At 41.4% G+C, this 27,517-nt stretch overlaps 1 protein-coding gene across 2 annotated transcripts in view; it reads left to right on the top strand.

The window, feature by feature from the left end:
* Window positions 1-1,217: 1,217 nt before the first annotated feature.
* The window catches only part of LOC115112407 (motile sperm domain-containing protein 2-like), a 28,310-nt gene continuing 2,010 nt past the window's right edge, over window positions 1,218-27,517 (top strand). For both annotated transcript variants that reach the window (XM_029639454.2, XM_029639463.2), the window contains exons 1-13: window positions 1,218-1,463; window positions 1,564-1,627; window positions 3,294-3,446; window positions 4,213-4,299; window positions 4,954-5,108; window positions 7,427-7,487; window positions 9,862-9,900; window positions 10,116-10,240; window positions 10,987-11,157; window positions 16,946-17,067; window positions 24,669-24,762; window positions 24,882-24,978; window positions 25,783-25,912. In XM_029639454.2, the coding sequence (XP_029495314.1) occupies window positions 1,431-1,463; window positions 1,564-1,627; window positions 3,294-3,446; window positions 4,213-4,299; window positions 4,954-5,108; window positions 7,427-7,487; window positions 9,862-9,900; window positions 10,116-10,240; window positions 10,987-11,157; window positions 16,946-17,067; window positions 24,669-24,762; window positions 24,882-24,978; window positions 25,783-25,912 (1,331 nt within the window). In that variant the 5' untranslated portion in view covers window positions 1,218-1,430. The remainder of the gene's footprint in view (window positions 1,464-1,563; window positions 1,628-3,293; window positions 3,447-4,212; window positions 4,300-4,953; window positions 5,109-7,426; window positions 7,488-9,861; window positions 9,901-10,115; window positions 10,241-10,986; window positions 11,158-16,945; window positions 17,068-24,668; window positions 24,763-24,881; window positions 24,979-25,782; window positions 25,913-27,517) is intronic.

Consider the following 27,517-nt stretch of genomic DNA (forward strand, 5'->3'; position numbering starts at 1 on the left):
CCTCGATCCCGCAGCTGAATCAAATTTAGGAGACGGTCCTGGAGGTTGCTGGTCTTTCTTGGGCTCCCTGAAGCCTTTTTCACAACAATTGAACCGCTCTCCTTGAAGTTCTTGATGATCCGATAAATGGTTGATTTAGGTGCATTCTTACTGGCAGCAATATCCTTGCCTGTGAAGCCCTTTTTGTGCCAAGCAATGATGACGGCACCTGTTTCCTTAAAGGTAACCAGGATTGACAGAGGAAGAACAATGATTCTAAGCATCACCCTGCTTTTGAAGCTTCCAGTCTGTTAATCGAACACAATCAGCATGACAGAGTGATCTCCAGCCTTGTCCTCGACAACAGTCACACCTGTGTTAATTAACGAGAGAATCACTGACATGATGTCAGCTGGTCCTTTTGTGGCAGGGCTGAAATGCAGTGGAAATGTTTTGGGGGATTTAGTTCATTTGCATGGCAAAGAGGAACTTTGCAATTATTTGCAATTCATCTGATCACTCTTCAGAACATTCTGGAGTATATGCAAATTGCCATCATACAAACTGAGGCAGCAGACTTTGTGAAAATGAACATTTGTGTCATTCTCAAAACTTTTGGCCACGACTGTAGTTACACACGTGCCGCGTTCAACCATTTAGCAAGTTGAACATTTCCGAGTTTCCTAGTATAGAGTAGCCCGTGAACCAAGGCTGAACTACGCAGCTGCTGACGTTAACTAACGTTACATAATACATACATGCATACATGATTTAGTTATACAAATTATAACAGATGATGCTTACCTGCACATAGGTAATGGGCAATAGTTTTCCGAATACTTATCTATCAGAGTTATTGGGCAACAGTTTCTCGAATACGTATCTATCAAACATCACTACACGAAAGTCAAAACATCTCGCCAGAGACTGGGTGCGCTCGATTCATGTCGCTCGCGTGGAAGACGTTGAGTGATTTTGATGGGCTACATCCAAAATGGTTCATTCATATACGTTTAAATTGTTATAAAGTATAAATATGATATTGTAAAAAAGTTATACGCTAATATAAGTATCATACAAGGCTTTAAATCCGATATGCAACTACTTTTGCTCAGTATTGGCCGCTCATCCGTGTATCCGGGGCAGCACATAACGCAAATGAAGTAAGAAACTTTGCATTGTGGGTTAGCCAGTATTGTCTCCGGCAACAGACAAATGTACAATACATATTGTTGTCATCAATGCTTACGTTGATAAATAATTAAATAATCCATTAAATATTCTTTACATTTGATTGAATGGACCTTAGATGTCTAATTTTTTAGGTATCACTTTGATGATCTAGCCAAGAGCTAAAATGGCAATACAAGGGCAAGTTTCATACGCCAGAACTGATTTATTCCTCAACTTCAATATACCCATTCTAGCCAGAACAGCAGAGTCACTTGAACATGGCGGAAGTTGGGAAGTTTGAACCAGAGCAGGTAGCTTACCATTTCATTTTTCTTGCAATAATACGTATATTTTCCAAGCCATTTGTAATGCATTCATTACACATGTCTAACTGATCTTTCTGTACAACAGGACATTGAGAAGAAGATTGTGGAGACGAGACAGAAGTTCAACAATGTGTATGTCCAAGGACAAGGTAAATTCATGCTAACAGGCTAACTAACGTTAGTTAGGTAACAACATGTATTTTTACAACAAGACCCCCATATTCTAGCTAATTAACATTCGCTCCTGTAACAGCTAGCTAGCTGTTAGCTAAAAGCCAGATATCATGGGCTGTTCGATTGCATTCCATCCATCTAGCTATTTTACTTAGCTAGCGCAACACATTATCATCAGCTGCTTTACCAGTCAGTTGTTTGACAGATTGTTCTGATACATTAATTAATGGATGAGTAATGATTATTTGTTTGGCTACTGGCAGTGACATGACATATGTCTGTATTAACATCATAATTATGATCTAAACTCGTTTTTTTGTAATAGAAAATACAGTTATATTGAGTAGCCTACTTGAGGTGTGACCTTTAATAAAGCCATACAATATCAAATAAAATTTTATTTGTCACATGCGCAGAATACAACAGGTGTAGTAGACCTTACAGTGAAATGCTTACCCCCCCCCCCCCCCCCCCCAAAAAGGTATGAGATAAGAATAACAAATAATTAAAGAGCAGCAGTAAATAACAATAGCGGGCTACATACAGGGGGTACCGGTACAGAGTCAATGTTAATGTGGGGCACTAACCAATTTGTAAGTCGCTCTGGATAAGAGCGTCTGCTAAATGACTTAAATGTAAATGTAAATGTAATAACAGAGAGTAGCAGCAGTGTTCCAGAGGGGGGGGGCATGCAAATAGTCTGGGTAGCCATTTGATTAGCTGTTCAGGAGTCTTATGGCTTGGGGGTAGAAGCTATTTAGGAGCCTCTTGTACCTAAACTTGGTGCTCCGGTATCGCTTGCTGTGCGGTAGCAGAGAGAACAGTCTATGACTAGGGTGGATGGAGTATTTGACCATTTTTAGGGCCTTCCTCTGACACCGCCAGGTATAAAGGTCCTGAATGGCAGGAAGCTTGGTCCCAGTGATGTACTGGGCCATACTCACTACCCTCTGTAGTGCCTTGTGGTCGGAGGCCGAGCAGTTGCCATACCAGGCAGTGATGCAACCCGTCAGGATGCTCTCGATGGTGCAGCTGTAAAACATTTTGAGGATCTGAGGACCCATGCCAAATCTTTTCAGTCTCATGAGGAGGAATAGGTTTTGTCGTGTCTTCTTCACAACTGTCTTGGTGTGCTTGGACCATGTTAGTTTGTTGGTGATGTGGACGTCAGGGAACTTGAAGCTCTCGACCTGCTCCACTACAGCCCCGTCGATAAGAAGGGGGGCATGCTCGGTCCTCTTTTTCCTGTAGTCCACAATCATCTCCTTTGTCTAGATCACGTTGAGGGAGAGGTTGTTGTCCTGGCACCTATAGGCTGTCTCATCGTTGTCGGTATGCCTTTCAGTTCCCTGTTAAGCATTGTTGAGAGACCAATCCATCTTTCAAAGAACACTTGTTTCCTAAATAATCTTTATATTGGTAGATACATGTCAGCATTTTAGTAAATTAGGTAGCTGAAGGCAGCCTTGTTTAGTATAGGAGGCTAAGTGCTGTCTTCACTCTATGGTTGAGTCTTGTCATAAAAGGTTATAAGCAACAAACTCATAGGTGCTGTAGGTGTTATGGTTGTAGGTCAGACGTTGGAGTAGGAATTCAGTTTCATGTCAAGTGATTTAAGTTTTTTACTGTTCTCCCTCACAGAATCTGACAAATATGACTCCAGAGATGTGGACAGGCTACAAAAGGATGATGCTCTGGTGGAGGCATACCTGACATGGCGACTATACTCTGTGGACGATGCCCTGAAGATGATTGATGACAGTTTCCTGTGGAGGAAAGAATTTAGTTTGAATGGTGAGCGGTCTGGGCACATATTTAACCTCTAGTAAAACTGCACTGCACGTGCACTTGTTTTCAGAGAATGAAGAAGGTGTAAGTGTCGGTCATCAATTAATCACTCTTGAAGTGATTCATCTCGATCTGAGAAGCCTGTGGCTGTATTTGTACCCTACAACATGTGACTTTGGCCTTGCTTAGGGTTGAGTGTAGAAAACAGGAACAGCACACATTCTCATTCCCTGCTAAACTAGTATCTTAACTGTATTCAAATACAGGCAAGTTATACAGTGCAGTTTTATTTGGACCTATAAGTATCACCACACTGGGATGGTTCATCAGTAGCTGTCTTTGTGTGTCAATGTGTTATAGATTCTTGACCTTCTCTCAGATAAAGGCTTATTGTGTGCTGTGTGGTAATATTTCCATCTGTTCCGCATGGAGACAATCCTCTCTATTTTTCTTACGTTTCACTTTTAAATTGCTACATTTTACTCATACAAATACAGGGTTTTCTAGCCAGACAACATTCAGTTTGTTAAATCGGTGTCATGCAGAAATTAGATTTACAAACGTTATCTCTTCCAATTGCCTAACTTCTGATATTGGCAATGCCTTATTGTCACTTGTTGACAAGATTTGTCGGTCTTGTATGGTGGCGAGGAGTTAGGAATTACTTTGGTTTTTATGATAATTATTTTGGCCAATAATTGTTCTTGTTATAAAACATTCTTATTGATTTCTGTTTTATATTGTTGGCTGATAATGTATTGTCTTGTTTCAGACCTCACTGAGAGCAGCATTCCAAAGTGGATGTTTGAGACGGGGGCTGTCTTCCTCCACGGCTACGACAAGGAAGGCAACAAGCTCTGTATGTTGATTAATGATGCTCATACTGCACCATATGTATAATTGATTTCTCTCTAATAATTACTCACAGACACTATTATTACCCCTTACAAAGGGTTACCAAAAATTGTAAGCTATTGCTTTGTAATATGTTTAACACATAAAGTACCAGTCAAAAGTTTGGACACACCTACTCATTCCAGGTTTTATTTTTTATTTTTTGCTATTTTCTACATTGTAGAATAATAGTGAAGACATCACAACTATGAAATAACACATACGGAATCATGTAGTAACCAAAAAAGTGTTAAACAAATTAAAATATATTTTATAATTTAGTTTCTTCAAAGTAGGCACCCTTTGCCTTGAGGACAGCTTTGCACACTCTTGGCATTCTCTCAACCAGCTTCACTTGGAATGCTTTTCCAACAGTCTTGAAGGAGATCCCATTTATGCTGAGCACTTGTTGGCTGCTTTTCCTTCACTGTTCAGTCCAACTCATCCCAAACCATCTCAATTGGGCTGAGGTCAGGTGATTGTGGAGGCCAGGTCATCTGATGTAGAAAATAGTAAATACATTTTTCATTTTTAACTTGAATGACTAGGTGTGTCCAAACTTTTGACTGGTACTGTATGTTGAGGTTATTGAATGCAATACTTTTGTCTGTGTTCTCAGTCTGGTTCAAAGTCAAGCTCCATACCAAGGATGCAAAGACCAGCATGGACAAGAAGAAGTATGTTGCCTTCTGGCTGGAGCGATATGCTAAGAGAGAGCCAGGGATGCCACTCACTGTTGTGTTTGACATGGCCGATTCAGGGATCAGCAATATCGTAAGTGAACACTTACCTTTTTGATTAAGATTGTAGTCTTTTCTTGTATTTGTCACCTTCCCTTATTATAAATTTAACCTTGATTTAGCTAGGCAAGTCAGTTAAGAACAAATTCTTATTTACAATGACAGCCTACTGGGGGGAAGGGGGTTAACTGCCTTATTCAGAGGCAGAACAACAGATTTTTACCTTGTCAGCTTGGGGATTCGATCCAGCAACCTTTCAGTTACTGGCCCAATGCTCTAATCACTAGGCTATTTGATAGTGTTTGAATAATCAAACCAGGGCTACAGCTCTGATTTATACCAATGTCGCTGTTGATCCACTCTACATAGATTTAAGGAGGGCTTTATTGATCAATTTCTGTCCTCATAATTAAACATGTTTTCCCCATTTTCAAAAAGAAGTAGCCTACGTCTGTTTGTGTGTGGTTATGAGTGTCATTGAAGTCCTGTTGAGCTTTCTAATTTTGCTTACTGTTTGAGCCTGGGACATGGAGGGATTGATGCTCTTCAATGGTTTAACACATTGAAAGTGACCTTTAAATTAGTTTGGTCATTCCAAGTCGACTGACTGTCTAATTCATAGACTGACTTTGTCTCGATCGGAGTTTCCCAGCAGGCACTCTCCTTTCTGTCAGCCAGCTCGCTTCACTGGCCAAACTCTCTCTTGGAGAAATGCCCTAATTAAATACACACAAGCCAGAGAGAGAATAAATAACTTCACGAAACCCTAATATGAAATTAGTGATACTAGGACCCCTGGCAGTACTTGGCCTATCCACAGGGAGTACTTGAGAAATCTCATGAGACCATAGGGCTACTGGTAAAATGCACATGAGAGGGTAAATCAGGGGTACTCTGGGCAGACCAACATTCAGTAGGTGGGACAGTAACCGAAAAAGGTTGGGAACCATTGATCTGGTGCAGTGTTTCCCAACCCTGGTCCTCAAGTGCCCCCAACAGTACACATTTTTATTGTAACCCTGGACAAGCACACCTGTGTACTGTTTGGGGTACTCGAGGACCAGAGTTGGGAAACATTGGTCTAGTGCATGGCAATGAGTCTCTGTGGGGCATAGGATGGAGCCAGGCTGATAGGCTCCTCTTCCTAAGGGTCTGACTAGCTAGAATATTGATAGTTCTGTTGTCTGATGATAATATGGCCATTATGGTAATGAAACGTGTGGTATCTTTGACTGAGCAGGGGTCTACAGTGTGACCACTATACTTGAATATGCGCCTAAATATGTTGTGCGGCCTGGAATTTTAATTTAGGACAACCAGTGCACATAGAAAAATTAAGGATTCTAGCTTTAATATCTCAAACATTTTTCGTTGTGCTCCTACATTTCTTTGTGTGCGTATGCATTTTTCTACTTAGGTGCACACATGCTCCTTGTGAAAAAGGTCAGCGTAGAGCCCTTCTCAGTAAATTCTCATGAAGGAGGCATTTCATGGTTAGCTGTAATCCATTAAACTGACTGTGAAATGTTTTAGATACTGTTGGTCTTGTGGGATTGTATAAAAACCCACCTCTGTCTTTGTTTGAGGCCTCAGGACAGATAGTATTGGGTTGTTTACAGGGTTTCCAACACTCTGTCCTGCACTCCGGAGCATGTTTATTTTTTACCCGTGCACTACACAGCTGATTCAAATAATCAAAGCTTGATGATGACTTGGTTATTTGAATCACCTGTTCGTGCGAAAACCAAAACGTGCACCCAGAGGGGGCCCCAGGACCTAGTTTGGGAAACCCTGGTTTAGAGAACACTTTTGCACAGACAAAAAGGAAACATTTGAGTTTCAAAGCTGTCTGTAGTTATCTCAGCCAAGGCTTGATACTGTATGTAGAGCAAGTTTATTCAACCTTCTATGAAGATCAAGGTTACGCAATCATAAAGTAAACAACCAGACTGCAACGTTTCAGCAAATACTGTGAATGGATTACAGTTAATAATCCAATTTGAGCAAAGTAAGAGTAAAAGTAGTTGTGGTGTTGCATGGGGTGCAGTGTGCACTGCACACACACTACTTTTGTATCACACGTTTTTCCCAGAAATGTATTTAATATGATTGAGTTGAGGGAAGGTGTTTGAAAGTATTGACTACAGCTTTGTTCAGCTTTGTGACAAAGTTTAAATGGTTATGAATTGGGTCATTGCACAGCTAGCTTGAGGCAGTAAATATCTCCGGCTGAGCAAACGGGTTCCCTATTGAAAGGCCATAAAACGTCTTTGCTAGTCAAAGCCTGCTTTGAGGCTGTATATAGTACTGTACTTTCTGAGTCCTAATTATACTCTCTTTCATTTTTTTCAGGACATGGATTTTGTGAAGTATGTAATTAATTGCTTCAAAGTGTATTATCCAAAGTTTCTATGTAAGTATATACAATTTGAAACAATATGGAGTTCATTCACAGGTTGATTGATAAACGTTGTATGACACATATACAGTGGGGGAAAAAAATATTTAGTCAGCCACCAATTGTGCATGTTCTCCCACTTAAAAAGATGAGAGAGGCCTGTAATTTTCATCAGAGGTACACTTCAACTATGACAGACAAAATGAGAAAAAAAAATCCAGAAAATCACATTGTAGGATTTTTAAATGAATTTATTTGCAAATTATGGTGGAAAATAAGTATTTGGTCAATAACAAAAGTTTATCTCAATACTTTGTTATATACCCTTTGTTGGCAATGACAGAGGTCAAACGTTTTCTGTAAGTCTTCACAAGGTTTTCACACACTGTTGCTGGTATTTTGGCCCATTCCTCCATGCAGATCTCCTCTAGAGCAGTGATGTTTTGGGGCTGTTGCTGGGCAACACGGACTTTCAACTCCCTCCAAAGATTTTCTATGGGGTTGAGATCTGGAGACTGGCTAGGCCACTCCAGGACCTTGAAATGCTTCTTACGAAGCCACTCCTTCGTTGCCGGGGCGGTGTGTTTGGGATCATTGTCATGCTGAAAGACCCAGCCACTTTTCATCTTCAATGCCCTTGCTGATGGAAGGTGGTTTTCATTCAAAATCTCACGATACATGGCCTCATTCATTCTTTCCTTTACACGGATTAGTCGTTCTGGTCCCTTTGCAGAAAAACAGCCCCAAAACATGATGTTTCCACCCCCATGCTTCACAGTAGGTATGGATGCAACTCAGCATTCTTTGTCCTCCAAACACGACGAGTTTAGTTTTTAGCAAAAAGTTCTATTTTGGTTTCATCTGACCATATGACATTCTCCCAATCTTCTTCTGGATCATCCAAATGCTCTCTAGCAAACTTCAGACGGGCCTGGACATGTACTGGCTTAAGCAGGAGGACACGTCTGGCACTGCAGGATTTGAGTCCCTGGCGGCGTAGTGTGTTACTGATGGTAGGCTTTGTTACTTTGGTCCCAGCTCTCTGCAGGTCATTCACTAGGTCCCCCCGTGTGGTTCTGGGATTTTTGCTCACCGTTCTTGTGATCATTTTGACCCCACGGGGGGAGATCTTGCGTGGATCCCCAGATCGAGGGAGATTATCAGTGGTCTTGTATGTCTTCCATTTCCTTATAATTGCTCCCACAGTTGATTTCTTTAAACCAAGCTGCTTACCTATTGCAGATTCAGTCTTCCCAGCCTGGTGCAGGTCTACAATTTTGCTTCTGGTGTCCTTTGACAGCTCTTTTGTCTTGGCCATAGTGGAGTTTGGAGTGTGACTGTTTGAGGTTGTGGACAGGTGTCTTTTATACTGATAACAAGTTCAAACAGGTGCCATTAATACAGGTAACGAGTGGAGGACAGAGGAGCCTTTTAAAGAAGAAGTTACAGGTCTGTGAGAGCCAGAAATCTTGCTTGTTTGTAGGTGACCAAATACTTATTTTCCACCATATTTTGCAAATAAATTCATTAAAAATCCCACAATGTGATTTTCTGGATTTTTTCCCTCATTTTGTCTGTCATAGTTGAAGTGTACCTACGATGAAAATTACAGGCCTCTCTCATCTTTTTAAGTGAGAGAACTTGCACAATTGGTGGCTGACTAAATACTTTTTTGCCCCACTGTATGTAATTGTTCCTATTATTGACCCACATCCTCTTTAAAATGGGTTTTATTAAATGTATTATAAGAAACAAAAGTACATGGAATGCTGTCATATGATTCTGTGTTAGGGCCAATGCTACATTAGTACACCGAGCGTTGGGAACACCTTGAGTTGCAACAACTCCCCTTTTACCCTCAGAACAGCCTCATTTTGTCCGGGCATGGACTCTACAAGGTGTCGAAAGCGTTCTACAGGGATGCTGGCCCATGTTGACTCCAATGCTTCCTACAGTTGTGTGAAGTTTGCTGGATGTTCTTTGGGTGGTGGACCATTCTTGATACACTCGGGAGACTGTTGAGTGTGGAGAAACCCAAAATATCCCGTTCAAAGGCACTTAAATATTTTGTTCACCCTCTGAATGGCACACATACACAAGAGTGGCTTACCAAGGAAAACTTCTGAAAACACTAATTCGAAGTAAAAACGAGTTGGCACACATTCCAAATCCATATCTCAATTGTCTCAAGGTGTAAAAGTACTTCTTTAACCTGTCTCCTCCCCTTCATCTACATTGATTGAAGAGGATTTAACAAGTGACATCAATATGGAATGATAGCTTTGACCTGGATTCACCTGGTCAGTCTATGTCATGGAAAGAGCAGGTGTTTTTAATGTTTTGTACACTCAGTGTATTTCACCCCTCAGTCATGGTCTTGTCATTTCAGCCAAAATGATCATTGTCGACATGCCATGGATCTTGAATGGTGAGTCATGTAGTTATTGAAACGATTTGCAACAGAAACGGAATCATCGTAATTTGGACATCGTAGTTCAAATCAAAGTTTATTCATTGCGTACACAGATTTGCAAGTGCAGCGAAATGCTTATGTTTCTACCTCTAAAAGTGCAGTAATATCTAGCAATACAATAACCAAAAACAACAAATTACAAGTTTGTACATGTGTTTTTGTTTTTTTAGCTGCATGGAAGATTGTGAGGACATGGTTAGGTCCAGAAGCCATCAGCAAGCTCAAGTTTGCATCTAAAAATGAGATCCAAACATTTATTGGCCCTGAATACCTGCCTCCTCACATGGGTGGAACGGTATGTACCCGCAGTATTCAACTCACTGAAGATGGCAATGACGCCATCTATCTACCTGGCTACATATATTTTCATCTTACTATCATCTGATAAATTCCCTTTTCAAATGTCAACATTTGACAGGTTTTGCCTCTTATTTCTTCCCTCACTTGTCATGAGAAAATGTGACTAACCTGTGATTAGTCAATATTTATATTTATTTATTGTTGACTTAACCCAATGAGTCCCACTTAACACCGGTGCGTTTTGGACTTCTAACCCCTTTTAAACATTGTGTTGGATTCATCTATTTCTTCTGCAGACTAATGGTTGGTACCTACGGCTGTGTGATTAACGGGCTGAGCTAGAGCGGTTTTTGTGAGAAGGACGGATCCCGAAAGAGGATTTTTAAATCTTTAGAGTCCAATTCGTCAGTGACAACTTCACACAGTTATCACTGATGAATTGGATATTCATTTCCCAGTGAGGAAACAATATCTGTACCGAAAGCATTCATATAAATTTAATTTTTTATGAGGTTTTTGTTTCGGCGGACCTTATTTCTTTATTTGACGTTCATGAATGCAACTGTTTATGTCAACTTGTTTTGTGTTCTACTTGTAGCCCTGGTTCTCCTGAAAAGAAAATGGTAAAACACTTAATTGTGAGACAGAATATAAGGGCTGGACTTGCAGATAAGTGAAAAGTTGATTTTTGCTGGGGTCTCGGCGCTGATAGTATTAACCCTATCGCTGACTTCATTCCAGGATCCCTTCAGATACAGCTATCCTCCCCTTCCTGACGATGACTTCCAAACGCCAGTATGTGAGAACGGACCAATCGTCAGCGAGGACGACAACGAGAGCAAGGACTTCGAATCAGACAGCAAGGAGTTAGAGTCGAGCTTCAGCTCCGAGGTCGCCATCGAGCCCAAAAAGGTACAAAACCTTTAGTTTAACAAACTTTTTTTGTTTATTTACCGAACTCCTCCCTCTGAATGTAGGTACAGGAAGGAAGACAGTAACGCATAGAATTAAATATTCACGCTGGGGCTGCATATGAACTCATACTCCGCCTTGAATAGCCTACTACTTATCCACTTAATTTTCAGAAGTAGTACATGAGTCTGTTGTCATGTTTCTAATGTAGCCTACTGTTAAAACTGATGATGGATGCTGCTATTACTCATTAACATTAGAGTCAATACAGTTAGTATCTGCAGTGTGCTGATTACTGACGATTTAACCCTGCATTGGGCTCTCTACGAAACAGCAGAGACCTTTTCTCTTCGTCATTAGCCTTAATTAACATTAAACACACCCCGTTCTCACTTGTCAGTCAAATAAGACATTAGAGGTTCAGTCAAGTCCCTCCTCACTTTGATGTGCCGTTTTCCTCCCAGACCCTTTCATTTCTCAAAGTTTAGGGTGAGATTACAGCATGTAATCGGCCTCCTCTATGGAGAGAGCTGTGAATTGTAGAGGCGGTAATGTCCTAATTTGGCAGCTGTTACGCTCTTCCTCATTGTCTCAGTCAAGGTGACTCCCCATGTCTCCAGCTGCAGCTTAATCCTTCCTGTCCATTGACTGTACTCACATAACACATCACAGTCCCTTCTTCAGTCTCCCTCACTCACCCCACGGCTCCTCTCATCTCCTGAGCACTTCTCTGGCTACTGAGAATGTGTCAAGTCTGACTGCCGTCACAGAAGCTCTTCCCCGCATGCTTCGTTCAGCATACCTAACTTCACAGAAGTTTTTAAAGCACTTCCCAGAATACTTCATTTATTTTGTGTTGTCGCTAATGATTTTGGCTCAACCTTGTTGGAGGCTGGGTGATGAGAGTGAGACAGACGTTGGGGTGATGTGGTTTGTCAGAGGCTGTTATTTGTGTGTGTGATGGTCTCAGATGGTTAGTTGGCAGCCCCACCGGCCCGGACGGCCCCCGTGCAACCAGGCACCATCACAGAGACCCTGCAGCTCTTGGCTTTAACACACCTCCTCACAGACACCATCTAGCATTCTCTGCTGTCGTCAGGCTGCTGCACCCTAGCAACGGTCAGGGCTTCATTGTCAGCATATGCAGCACAAATTTATGTATCTCTCTCTGTCTTTCTCTTACTGTAGCTAAGGTTCTTCATTTATTTATCCACAGTTGATATTTGGCGTCTTCTTTGTGACACAGAAAGCAAACACATTGTAGTGAGTAGCTAATAGAACAATATCAGCCTGGGATGTAGGGTACACCCTATATATACATTTCTGTCATTTGAAGACTAGCCTGAGTAGGCCTACCTGTTTCAATAAATATTATTCAGTGTAATGTGAACTGGATGGTAGTGAAGTGATTGTGTTAATGTGGCCTCTGTGTCGCTGCGCTGGGTGTCGGTGTCGCTACGCTGGGTGTCGCTACGCTGGGTGTCGCTACGCTGGGTGTCGCTGCGCTGAGTGTGTTGTCTCTACCGTGACAGACTCGAGGGAGGGGTGTGTGTGACTGCGCTGTGTCGAAGCAAACTCCTGCGCCCTTAAGCCTTCTGGGTAACCTGCACCACTGTCATAGCTCACAGGGGGCTCTGTACACACACACACACGGGTGTTTACACACACACACACAAACGAACTTGCGCTCCAGAGTTGCCCTGTCAGCTACACATCACAAAGCTGCTCACATGAGCCTTTTAAGCCTCTTCATTGTCAATGATGATAAATTGGCAAACCAGAATCTAAGCCTGATCAAGTTTGTGTGTGGTTTTGTGTTTCGACCTATGTGCAATTTAGTGGATGAATGTATGTTAATGGGTCCATCAATACACGTGAGCAATGTTCCCTCTAACTTTTTTTCAGTACTATGCAAATTTCAGGTCTGCTGAACGAAAACCTTAACATTGTGAAAATTCTGTGCAACTTCCAGCACGTGATTACTGTGAACACTGAGACTGTACCCGCTTACAGTTTCAGACAGTGGTCAAGTAGCCTACTTTGGCTGTTTGATCTTATTGTAGGCCTATCAGTGGCCTACCATAAAAAACAATGGAGAAAAATGCATCCCATAAAATGTTTACATGGAATTAGCTGTTATATCATTCAACCTACAGTAGCAGCCAATGTGTGGTGTTCAATGTAGGCCAACATTAATGAGACTCTTGGAAAAAAACATCTAGGTCTTGACATTAAACCGTTTATCCACTTGTCCTTCAGACAAGGAGGTGACTGAAAATGTGTTGTTTGATGCAAGAAGCCACTTTACAAAATACAATATCTGTATATTCCCATACCATTATTCCAGAGAATCAGACAATTTATACTACGCACTGCCTGTGGGCTACTTAAGACCGTCTCAAAATACAACACTGCCCCTTTAAGACAAAAAAAAGCTAAAAAAAACTAGCTAGCAAAGAATATGAACAAATGTGCACACGTGGCTACATGCAACTCTCTTTTATTTAAATAAAAGAGAGGCAAGTCAGTTAAGAAGAAATTCTTATTTACAATGACAGCCTCGCTTTGATAAAAAATAAATAAAAAATGCATCTACTCAAGATTGCTCATACCGTAGCCTATACACAGTCCAGTTCAAAGTGAATGGCACAGATCCATATATGGCAATGGCTATTTGCATATAGGCCTACTGCAGCTCTGATTGGTTATGGCACACCTGTCTGTGTAGAGTACGGGCCTGAGTCATGCCTGTCAATGCAATAGAATCCTACTCCAATGCTTTCTGCCTACAAGAAATTATCTTTCACACTTCATTTTGCATACTAAGTCTTGCATAGTTTTGCACATTTGTTTTATTACATTGATTTGAAAGTGGCTAATATTGCATTGACTCGATCACATTTCTCACAGTAGAGCGAAACATGATAGTGTTAACTAAAGGGGAAAACTCAAGGAAGGTGAGTGAAGTTCAATCTCGTGCTTCTCTGCGTGGGGGAATATTTATTCTGCTTGGCAGTCTGAGGAGAGCTACGCGCCCGCGTGCATCTTAAAGGGATCGTTGCCTGTGAGCAGAATGTAGTCTTTGGTGCCTCTGATTTAACCAGTCCCTAATGATCTACATAGGCTATAGGCTAATCTCTTGGCTTGCTGGCTTTAAAGGCATACTTCGGGATTTTGACAATGAGGCCCTTTATCTACTTCCCCGGAGTCAGATGAACTTGTGAATACCATTTTTATGTCTCTGTGTCCAGTGTGAAAGAAGTTAGAGGTAGTTTTTCAAGTTAGAATTGGCTCACGACACTACCTCTAAATTCCTTTATACTGGACACAGAGACATAAAAATGGTATCCACAAGTTCATCTGACTCTGGTGAAGTATCCCGTTAAGGTCCTAACACCAATCATGATACCCATTATTTACAGCTTGTCTGTCTGCACACATTCCACTGTCATGATCATGTTCTGCTGCTCCTATCTCTACATAAAGCCAGTCTCAGTACTGAATAAATACCTGTGGCTCTCAACAGTGTGTTGATACAGTAGCTTCCCAGATCAGCTCATTTCCTTTCTCTCTGTTTTGACTCAAGGGCTGGTTTTGGTAAGGCATTGTATGATCTCTGCCTCACCAGCAACACTGATTCCTGGAGAGTTCTGCATTCTGAAAGGGCAGTCTGAGGGTTTTACTCATGTACCAGCCCCGCCATCGAGTCACCATCATGAACACGTTCAGCCTTTCATTGAATCCAAAATGGACCTGGACCAAACATTTAAAATATGACCCCCACAATGTGTTGCACTTATCACAGTGTCATGATTTTGAAGAGATTCATAGCCAATCAAGTAGGCTATGAGATACATAACTCACAATAGTCTATCAGAAAATAAGAAGGAACGTTTGCCCCCTTGATTCCTGTGACCAGCATTATAACATGGTGATATTTTATCCAACTTCAGAATTTTAATAACTTAATATAACGTTAGGGAAATAATGTTTTGTAGCGAAAGTAAAGCATTTGTGCCAAGTGTATACGTAACATGCCTTATCGAATTGTACTGATCTTTTAACCCAAAATTATACTTTATTTTATCATTACTGTTGTATTAATATCAACTGTACTGTAATGATGTACTAATATACTAATGTTTATAATACTAAGAAAAGAGTATTCTACTACCACCAGCATGACATCCTTTATTTTTACCACACTCAATGTTAGCACATTTGCACTGAGACTGAAGTAATACAATGTATATTCAACTACCTTATGCCATATTATAACTGTAATTGAAAGCACTTCCTCTGTATATCGATGCCTCTGTGTAACGAGAGAGTACTTATTTAAAAATAATCTGTGTTGTGCCTTATTGTCAATACTCTCCAGATGATCAGACTGTCACTCCATGGTCTGTTGGGGAAGCTGCCTACAAATCATATTATCAAAACAAGTATTTCATACGGTCTACATTTCTTAGACATTTCTGGATCTATGGATTTCTGAATTGTATCTCCTGCTTAGATCAGCCTTATTCATTCCAGTTTGTGTATTTGTTATTGTTGTGATTTTCACATTTTAGCTAGTAGGATTGGACTGTTTTAGTGTGTTGATATTACACGTTAAGACCTTTTCATTAATGTTAGTTCATGCATGGTTTGTAGTTCTAGTGCCAAAGATTATTGTCAATATCTCAATACTGAGTATTTTGATCCTGGTTTTGACTAACCAGAATGATAAACTGAAAGTGTTGTTTTACTAATGTTTAATTAAAAATAAAATTTGTTATGAGTTTTACTTTTCTGTAGTTATTTGATACAGTGTATATAATCAATAGAAATGCTGTATTTTGTATTTATTCAATCAACCAAGCAGTCTATTGAAGTCAATTATGGTCATGTATCTTTCAACAGCAGCTAATGAATCCCCATTCTCCCCATATCTTACTCAGTACTGTATTGCACTTGATTTGAACACTGAATAAAAATAAACATTTCAGAAGCAGCTCAAAGTCTCTTGATGTCTTTATTGTGTCATCTGTGTGTGGTGTGTGTCGCAGCAGCCTGCTGAAGGGGGAGGTGTGTGTGTGTGTGTGTGTGTATGTGTGTGTGTGCATGTTGCTTATCACAGCAGAAGACACACTCCATCTGACTCATTAGTGCTTGTACGTGCATCATAGGCAGACCCCAGTCACCTCTCTATCAGCTCTCCCATCTTCTCACATCCTCTCCTGCTGTACTCCCCATCTCCCATCTGCCTCACACAAGCTGTGGGACTGGCCTTGGTCAATATGGTATGGAAACCAAATGATGCTCGTCCCACCACAACTTCATCTGTCCTTCCCCAAATTTCTGCTAACATTGCACAAACCATGTGTTTATCAGCTGTTCTGTAGTCTTGTGACATTGTGTAAATGGATGTATGAGGAAGTCTGTTGGATTTGGGTGAAAGTTTACAGTTGAAGTGAAAGAGCTTACTTTTGTGTTCTCTCTGTTCTCACAGGATGTGAGTGTGTTCCTGTTGCCTCACTGTACTGTGAACAAGGGTCAGAGATTGTTATGGGGATTGATGTATTAATTATGAAATTAAGTGTCATACAAAGCTCCCTATTTTTAAAATGTTTCATCCCATCATTTGAAATGGACTATAGTTAGGCATGTAATAGTTTTATTTAGAAATTAATAAAGATATGTTAATCATTTGTATCTTTAGAACACCTCTCCAATCAAAGCACCTTAGAATAATTTGATCAGTGTGTTGATGAACATTGTCTCACGAAGCCACTCCTTGTTTCAGGTGTATTTCTCAGAGGAGAGCCTGAGCAGTCTGAAACTGGACGACAACGACAAAGGAGACAGCCGGCCGAAGGGAGCCAGGAAGCCACTGACCACATTCAAGGCCCCTCTGCTACACGTCAGGTATTCAAGCCAACTTTCTCAGAACTCCCTCTCTTAGCCATCTCTTCCTGAATATCAAATAAATCCCTAGCCCCTAATCGGTAGATACACATGTATCTCTGAAAGGATCAAATAGGTGTAGTTCTTTCACCTTGCCTTCTGGGTGGAATTTTCAACGTATTATTTATCCAGTAGTTGCAGATGTACAAGGGTTTCTAGGAAGTCGGAAGAGACTAGGGTTTGATTTGGAATTCAGCATATCTCTCAGCTGCACTCGAGGCTTAAAGAATAGTCGACTGGTAGCACAGTGACTAGGCTATAGCCAATCCATGCCCACATGTTGGATTTGAAGGTGTTGTAGAGCTTAGAGTGAATGTATTGTTGACACTCAAGCCCAGAGCCAGATATCGATACATTTGTATCTGGATGGATCGATTAATCTTGTAGTATCTAAACAGAAATAAAGGATGTCTGCGATTGAGTGGAAATCAGTTGGTGCAGTTAATTTACAGTAATAATCAATGGAATTAATTGATCACACTGATGATTACTGCCCATATTAACCATGGAACAGCCTGTAGTCCCATCATTCAAATTGGATGGCCTAATGAATGTTTCAGTAGTGATCAAGCGACACTTTTGTGCAAAACATAGTTCAAGGTCACTCTGTTACCTAATTGTACTCTTTTGTGATGAAGCTGATGTATCCATTTACCCTGATGTTGATTATAGACCGGCAATCTTCACCCTGAGGCTGATTATAGACCGGCATTCTTCACCCTGAGGTTGATTATAGAACGGCATACTTCACCCTGAGGCTGATTATAGACCGGCATTCTTCACCCTGAGGTTGATTATAGAACGGCATACTTCACCCTGAGGTTGATTATAGAACGGCATACTTCACCCTGAGGTTGATTATAGACCGGCATTCTTTCCCCTGATGTTGATTATAGACCGGCAATCTTCACCCTGAGGCTGATTATAGACCGGCATTCTTTCCCCTGATGTTGATTATAGACCGGCAATCTTCACCCTGAGGCTGATTATAGACCGGCATTCTTCACCCTGAGGTTCATTATAGAACGGCATACTTCACCCTGAGGTTGATTATAGGCTGGCATTCTTTCCCCTGATGTTGATTATAGACTGGCAATCTTCACTCTGAGGTTGATTATAGACCGGCATTCTTCACCCTGAGGTTCATTATAGAACGGCATACTTCACTCTGATGTTGATTATAGACCGGCATTCTTCACCCTGAGGTTCATTATAGAACGGCATTCTTCACCCTGAGGTTGATTATAGACCGGCATTCTTCACCCTGAGGTTGATTATAGAACGGCATACTTCACCCTGAGGTTGATTATAGACCGGCAATCTTCACTCTGAGGTTGATTATAGACCGGCAATCTTCACTCTGAGGTTGATTATAGACCGGCATTCTTTCCCCTGATGTTGATTATAGACTGGCAATCTTCACTCTGATGTTGATTATAGACCGGCATTCTTCACCCTGAGGTTCATTATAGAACGGCATTCTTCACCCTGAGGTTGATTATAGGCTGGCATTCTTTCCCCTGTTGTTGATTATAGACTGGCATTCTTCACTCTGAGGTTGATTATAGACCGGCAATCTTCACTCTGAGGTTGATTATAGACCGGCATTCTTCACCCTGAGGTTCATTATAGAACGGCATTCTTCACCCTGAGGATGATTATAGGCTGGCATTCTTCACCCTGAGGTTGATTATAGACCGGCATTCTTCACCCTGAGGTTCATTATAGAACGGCATTCTTCACCCTGAGGTTGATTATAGGCTGGCATTCTTTCCCCTGATGTTGATTATAGACTGGCAATCTTCACTCTGAGGTTCATTATAGAACGGCATTCTTCACTCTGAGGTTGATTATAGACCGGCATTCTTTCCCCTGATGTTGATTATAGACTGGCAATCTTCACTCTGAGGTTGATTATAGGCTGGCATTCTTTCCCCTGATGTTGATTATAGAACAGCATTCTTCACTCTGAGGTTGATTATAGGCTGGCATTCTTTCCCCTGATGTTGATTATAGACTGGCAATCTTCACTCTGAGGTTGATTATAGACCGGCATTCTTCACCCTGAGGTTGATTATAGACCGGCATTCTTCACTCTGAGGTTGATTATAGACCGGCATTCTTACCCCTGATGTTGATTATAGACCGGCAATCTTCACCCTCATTCTTTTTATAATTAAATCCCACCTGTTTCGATCAATTCTAGTGAGATTGATCAGGCCTCACCAGAAAGTCATGAACTAGGGCATTCGAAACCATTAAATATTTCCTCTCCCTTTTCTTTCCCTGTCCTTCAGAAACAATTAAAAAACATTTCAACCATTTCCATCCTGCATACCCAATTTAAAACTAAATTGAAAAGACCCCAAAAAATGTATTCCACAGTATCAATACCACTAACGCATATTAATAACCGGTAAGTTGTGTGTATGTGCTGGTGTGTGTGGTAAACCGTAGGTCCAAAAACACACATGAACAGGCCTTACTTATCTGGGAACTGAGTTTATGGCCTAATCCAGATACTTTTATACTTAAACTGCCCAAAATCACTAACTGCTCTCCCCAAGACCACAGTCTCAGGGAACATTCCAACGAGAGATAATGAAACCCCCCCTCTTCTGGAAAAGAAAGTGTCGATTTTATTACCATTCACAATGCTACATCGTAATCAGCAAACCAAAAGTATTAATTATAAAGCAAAGATGATAATGGTAAATCCACTGACCTTACTCCAATCATTAAACGTTTGTTTTAATCCACCCCATCGTTTATTTATCTTTTATTTAGCATGTACTACCTTTAGACTTGGCAACTTTATCTCGCCAACGATTCACTGGTCTCTTTTCCCCATGATACTCCATAACCACCGCACGACCATGTTCACTAAAAACATGTAAAGTTCATTTTAGGTTTGGTAACCCCTTTGCCTATTCCTCGTGACCCTTCCACCCTTTCGGCCATTCTGAACCCCCCCCCCCCCCCCCAAGGTTTTGGCCAGATAATTTTAATTTTTACCTCGTCCATTCCCCTGGCATTTCGCCTAGATTCTTCAACCCAAAATACTTTTTCCTGAGGCAAATTTAGCCAATTTCTCATCATAAGGAATCTGTGATATTTGATCCCTGGCATCTATTAAAAAGTTGTGTAAAACGTGATCTCATACGTCTTTCTTCACATAGAAACTGTAATCTCTATGAACCACTATCGATCGTACCGAGGCCATACACCACTATGTGTAAGTTTCCTGTCCTGCTACTTTCAGGAGGATTTGTTGTTGCTTTTGAAAAAGATGCAAACGCTTTACATGGCAACATTTCCTCCGAATGTAGCAGGCTCCCTTCCTACTTTACTCTCCCTTTTCCAATGACCAACAGCCCCACACCTAAAACAGGACTTTGTCTCCCTACGCTTTGATGTTTTTCCGCTACGTTTCTTTGTCTTAACTTGGCAATTGAAACTATAGTTAGTGACTTTCCCTGTGGCCATATTAACCCTTCGCACGACTGTGAAGTGAGCAGAGTTATTTTCCACTCTCAAAGCATCCTGCTCTATTTCATCCATTACCCACGCAATTGCCATTTTGATCACGTTTCAAAACTGCCATCAAAGCCGAAGCACAAATTCTATCAATGTGCTCCCGTACCCAGTCTTTCTGTAGCTGAGTACATCTACTAATTCCATTTTTTCAGTTATACTCTTCTGTTGATAAAACACCAATATCAAAACACTTGTATATTGAGCTTTCCATTTCTCAATCATGTCATTGTGCCATACCACAACAGCATCTGAGTTCTTTATTTGATTTGAATTTTCCGTCAACAGGGAAGTGCTGCCCAATTTTATCCAGTTTACTAAATTTTTCCCATATTCGAGCCAAATTGGTAGAATGCTTGTGCACTTCTTTCAGCGCCTCCATAGCTTTATTAAAATGCTCTAGCTCCACTTTACAGGAGAGAATCGGGGCTGTCTGTTGCCATATCAATAGTTATTATTCCCAAACCTCTCCCGACGGTGTCCAGGGTGTTTAGATTTCTACACTGCCGTCTCCAATACGCACCTTCTATGAACTATTTTCTAAGGTAGCACTACCCACTTCCCTGGAGAATGGTTATGGTATTTGTGCCTATTAATTGGTCACGGCACTTAATACCTTGTATTAGAACCAATACTATAGCGTCTGCAAATGTATTACTGTTGTTAATAACACACATTACCAAAATTATTCACACTTGTCTTCCTATTTCCACATAATATGTCATGGTTCCCCCTCCCCATATGGCATAAACCAACCTCTCGCCTTATTGCTACTGCTAATACATGTAACTCAAAAAAGGTTTGAATATCTTATTGCTTTTCTTTTAACCATGCATGTGGCTTACCTTCAGAATTTTTCTGCAACCTTCTTATCATTATCCACATACTCTACTTCCTCACTGTCACTGCAGCTGGGACTTGCGTCACTCTTACAGATCTCACAGGTGAATAGCCCCACTAGGGACCTATCCTATACGGAACCTACCCTGCACTGTATTGTCACTCGTGGATCTCGTGGAGGAAAACCTCCACTTGGGACCTATCCTTAAAGGAACCCATCCTACACCTTATATCAGCCTGGATCTCGTAGAGGAAAACCTCCACTTGGGACCTATCCTTAAAGGAACCCATCCTACACCTTATATCAGCCTGGATCTCATAGAGGAAAACCTCCACTTGGGACCTATCCTTAAAGGAACCCATCCTACACCTTATATCAGCCTGGAACCCATCCTACACCTTATATCAGCCTGGATCTCGTAGAGGAAAACCTCCACTTGGGACCTATCCTTAAAGGAACCCATCCTACACCTTATATCAGCCTGGATCTCATAGAGGAAAACCTCCACTTGGGACCTATCCTTAAAGGAACCCATCCTACACCTTATATCAGCCTGGATCTCATAGAGGAAAACCTCCACTTGGGACCTATCCTTAAAGGAAAACCTCCATCTCATGGGACCTATCCTTAAAGGAACCCATCCTACACCTTATATCAGCCTGGATCTCATCCTAGAGGAAAACCTCCACTTGGGACCTATCCTTAAAGGGACCCATCCTACACCTTATATCAGCCTGGATCTCATCCAGAGGAAAACCTCCACTTGGGACCTATCCTTAAAGGAACCCATCCTACACCTTATATCAGCCTGGATCTCGTAGAGGAAAACCTCCACTTGGGACCTATCCTTAAAGGAACCCATCCTACACCTTATATCAGCCTGGATCTCGTAGAGGAAAACCTCCACTTGGGACCTATCCTTAAAGGAACCTACCCTACACCATATTTTTACCTGGATCTCACAGAGGAAAACCTCTACTCGGGACCTATCCCTAAAGGAACCAACCATACGACCGGTTGTTACTCAATGGGCCTACTGAATAAACTCAGGCTTTCTAGGTCTGTATTCTATAATTGTTCAGCCTACGATTCTCATCTCCCCAATATGTCAAAATGAGTGGAAACAGGTGTAGGGACTGTGCCTACCTTGTTTGTTACCAGCTCCTGCTCCACTGATCTGGACTCCCTGGTTTGACTATAAATCGTGGTGAATCCTGCCGACAACATAAACTGTTAGGTTCTAATTGTTAGAGTAAGAACTCAACGGACACTGTGAAAGCTTAAACCAAGTTTATTCTTCCCAAAGGATCGAACAGCTGAACAGACAAAAACATGTTTACAATAGTGGTGGTATTTGTACTCCACTTTGGGTGGAGTCTTCTCCTTCTCGCTAAACATTGTATATTTTTATTGCTAGCAAGAAACTAAGCGATACAGGCATTAAACGGTTCCTCTTCCCCTAACGTAACCTGACCTGACCTCGACCCCCTTCATCACTAATCCATGGCTCTTTCCCGTTATCAATGCTGCCACATGTGATCGCTTTCCCTACACTCAGTACATTCCAAGCTTAATTGCATACACACCATATACCTTCCTCCTACAGATAACCATTCACTTCTGGTGTAGACCCTCTATATTTCAATAGGATACCTGATAATTAACCCTATCCCAAGTTAAGGAGTTAGAACCCAGAATCCATCAAGGTACAGTACTTGAGAGCTGCCTCCATTGATGGGTATTCCGATGTTAAATTAGATCATTCCTATGTTCCTGAGTCATTTCCGTCCAGTTCAGTTTTTTGGAGAGCAGACTCTTTGATGTGAGATTTTTCACAGCTACGGGCTACGTATTAGAGTGATAAAAGTATTTATATGAGCCTTAAATGCAATTATGTCTCTGAGCTGTGTTAGCCCACGAGGAAGGCAGAACCAGAGCTGGAAGGGCGGAAGAGGGGATGCTTTGATCTTCAGAATGTGGTTGTCAAAAGGTTTCCTGAAGTCTAGAGAGTCATTCCGGGCTCAGGGGAGCGCTGGGCTCCTCACAACGCTTTACTGGGGCAAAGAACAAAACAATCTGTTGTTTAGAGCTCTGTAGCCTACAGAATGTACAGCTAGACTTTTTATATACGCTACACAGGAATTTTTAGCATGTTGGCCATTTCACTGAGTTGTCAGTAGGTACTGAAGCATGCCAGCAGCAGTCCACAGCACAGTGTGGAGAAGTGTTCACTGAGGCTGAATTATCCATTTTACACAATTATCCCTTAAACATGAGCCTGGTGAGGCAGTTGGGGGGGGTGGGGGTGGTCTGTTAGGGGCTGGGATGGGGTGCGCTGAGTGTTGGAGAGCGAATTAGAGTGCCTCGTGGCTACTTTCTCAGGCCATGGATTTTTCCTCTGCTCCTCCAGATTTCACAGCTTTGATGCAAAATCACAGATATTTTCACCCTAGACTTGGGTAATAATGTGGTTTAATTCTCCATTTTCCTCATAAATGGGTTCAGCTACGCCTGCTAGGCTTGAGCCTGCCTTCTTCCCAGGGGCCTGACAGACAGCTCCATATAGGTCAGGAGGAGCACAGCACATCAGAGACTGAGGGTTTGGCCCCAGGGAACATACAGTTAGTCGGGGGCTATTTCTCTGGAATGAACCTCATTGAAAAATATTATAAAGAACATATTGACATCAATTGAGTCGGATAAATGGCAATTACACATGGTATCGATGTAGTGTACAAGGCTTTTTGTTTATTTAAAGCAGAAAAAACATGCAAGCACAGATGGACATAATCTGCCATGTGTTAGCTAGAATATTGAGCTAGATGGTGATCCAGCAGCTGTTTAGTAAATGTGTAACAATGGAAGCTAACAGAATCTACAAGTCCCTGGGTAATCATACTGCAATCACTCTCAGGAAGCAACATCTAAGCTCACGAAGCTTTGCCAAACAGATCGATTAAGCTAAGATATCACGAAGAGGAACAACAAAGCATGCTGTAAAGCAAGAATTCTAACAGATGTATTGGCTTGTTTTGAACACCAGATAGCCATTGTGGCTGATGCCTTCATAAAGAAAAATACATTAGTTTGTTAAGTCACAAATTCAATCGTAGCCAGCCGCCTTGTCTTCATGCAGCCTGTGCTGTTTCTCCTCTAAAATGTAATGTATTTTATCTCTTACTTCCAGTCCAGCAGAGGAGCTGAGCTTTGGGTCCAAAGAGTCAGACAGGAAGTGTCTTATCATCCTCGATAATGTGTCCAAGAATCAAGTGGCCTTCAAGGTATGTGCATGCCGCTGTGTGTGCAAGCGTGGCACTCTGTGCTTGTGTGTGCCCATGTGTGTGTATGTGTGTGAAAATAAACAATCTCCAAGCTGACTTGACGGTGTCTCCTTCCACAGGTACGAACAACAGCACCTGAGAAGTACAGAGTGAAGCCCAGCAACAGCTGCTGTGATTCGGGCGCTTCTGTGGATATAGTGGTGTCCTTACATGGAGGTAAAGTACTGCACTTATCTCTCGCTCTCTCTCTCTCTCTTTCTCCCTACCCACTCCTCTTATCTAGTTCCTTCGGATGTTTCCAGATGCACCAGAAGAAACTTCAGAATAATCAAAAGGTCCAGTCTCAGTCTAATAACTTTGGAAAGTGCTGACAGAGTACAGCTTTCTTTTGCCTGACATACATATTTTAAGAGTGATAAAATAATAATCTCTTATCTTCCCCTAAACTGAGCCTTTCAGAAATCTAACGGTGGGTAAATAAACTTTATTGAGCCAGTCTCAGTACTCTGTGGAAGGCTGAAACCCCTAAGGTCAATGTTTTCCTCTTGATCACTTGAGACCAACATTGAGTAGGGATGCAGGGACTTGGCTGATAAGACGTTCAGAGGACTTCAAGCATGGAAATGTCAGTCATGGCTTCTGATGTGCTAGATATGGGTTTTTTGAATAATCAAATTCTGGCATTATTCCAAAGTTTTAGGGTTTCCTTCTCTCTCTGGGTTTAACTTAATTCAGTTTTCGGGAGCCACCGTCTATCGCCTATATCTTGTTCATTTGTTCGAGTTTAGTGGATAAGAACCCTCACTTTTTCTGTTCACAGCTGTGACAAGAGTTAGCTCTTTCAGATCTATCTTCTGATTATTGGATTCTGACAGCAGTGGGGTTTAAACTGTATACTTTGTACAGCTGATCCCATCCAAATGTAGGAATCTAGATACATAAACTGAACAATATACTGAGATAAAAAAAATAGTTCAATGAGTTCATGAGTTCAATGAGTTCATGGATGTGTTTGTGCAGGCTACCAGGCATCTCTGCAGGACCGCTTCCTAGTTATGGCTGCAGAGATGGAGCAGAACGCTGGTGCTGCATCACCAGAGCTCGTTCACTTCTGGAAGGACGTGCCCAAAACCAAGATCATGGAGCACAGGTACATCATCATCAATGCCTCCTCATGGATGGGAATATACACTGAGTTTACAAAACATTAAGAACACCTGCACTTTCCATGACATAGGCTGACCAGATGAATCCTGGTGAAAGCTATGGTCCCTTATTGATGTCCCCTGTTAAATCCACTTCAATCAGTGTAGACAAAGGGGAGGAGACAGATTAAAGAAGGGTTTTTAAGGCTTGAGACAATTGAGACATGGATTGTGTACGTGTGCCATTCAGAGGGTGAATGGGCAAGACAACATTTTTTAAGTGCCTTTGATATGATAGTAGGTGCCAGGCGTACCGGTTTGTGTCAAATACTGCAACACTGCTGGGGTTTTAAAGCTCAACTTTTTCCCGTCTGTATCAGGAATTGTCCACCACCTAAAGGACATCCAGCCAAGTTGGCACAACTGTGGGATGCTTTGTAGTCAACGTGTACAATCCATTCCCCAACGAATTGAGGCTGTTCTGAGGGCAAAAGGGGGTGGTGCAACTCAAATTAGGAAGGTGTTCCTAATGTTTGGTATACTGAGTGTATGTAAATGAGTAAAACAATTCCTTTTGAGCCAAAGGGCAAGCAGTCATTAATATGCCACCATCAACATCTATAATGACCTCAAGATAACTTTGATTCACTAAACCCATCGTGGTCTTGCAGTGTACAGCACAGATTGCCTCAGCATGGCTGGGGTATGTCAGTGACCTAGCAGGCTGATTATCCCCTCTCCTCAGTCTTCCCTGATGCGACCAGTGATGTATATAAACCCTGGATTGCTGACGCTATGTATTGGCCATTGAGAGGCTTTGAAGCCAGCGGTCGACCATATGGGCAATCCCTAGTATGAGCACTCTTCCATAGTAATTAATGGAGTTCTACAGTATTTCAAATGTTTCAAGGGCAAAATTACATGTATTTAAAGCTGCAATATGTAACTTTTGGGCGACCTGACCAAATTCACATATAAATATTTGTTATAGATCTGTCATTCTAATTGAAAGTAAGTCTAAGAAGTGGTAGATCAATTCTATGTGCGCTAAGTTTCCTTTTTGTATATTTTACTTCCAGTATCAAACAGCTGAAAATACTATATTTTTTTGCTTTGGAAAGATATTTCACAGCGGTTTAGATGGTACAGTGATTCAATGTAAGGGCTTCGGAAACATATGTTAACATTGCCAAAGCAAGTGAAGTAGATAATAAACCAAAGTGAAATAAACAATCAAATGAACAGTAAACATTACACTCACAAAAGTTCCAAAATAATAAAGACATTTCAAATGTCATGTGCAAATGGTTAAAGTATGAAAAGGGAAATAAATAAACATGAATATGGGAGGTATTTAGAGTGGTGTTTGTTCTTCACTGGTTGCCCTTTTCTTGTGGCAACAGGTCACAAATCTTGCTGCAGCGATGGCACACTGTGGTATTCCACCCAATAGATATGGGAGTTCAAAATTGGGTTTGTTTTCAAATGATTTGTGGATCTGTGTAATCTGAGGAAAGTGTGTATAATATGGTCATACATTTGGCATGAGGTTAGGAAGTGCAGGTATTCTGCCACTGTGTACTCTCTGTTTTGGGCCAAATAACATTCTA

This window comes from Oncorhynchus nerka, linkage group LG3 (assembly GCF_034236695.1).
Source record: "Oncorhynchus nerka isolate Pitt River linkage group LG3, Oner_Uvic_2.0, whole genome shotgun sequence".
Classification (NCBI taxonomy): Eukaryota; Metazoa; Chordata; class Actinopteri; order Salmoniformes; family Salmonidae; genus Oncorhynchus; species Oncorhynchus nerka.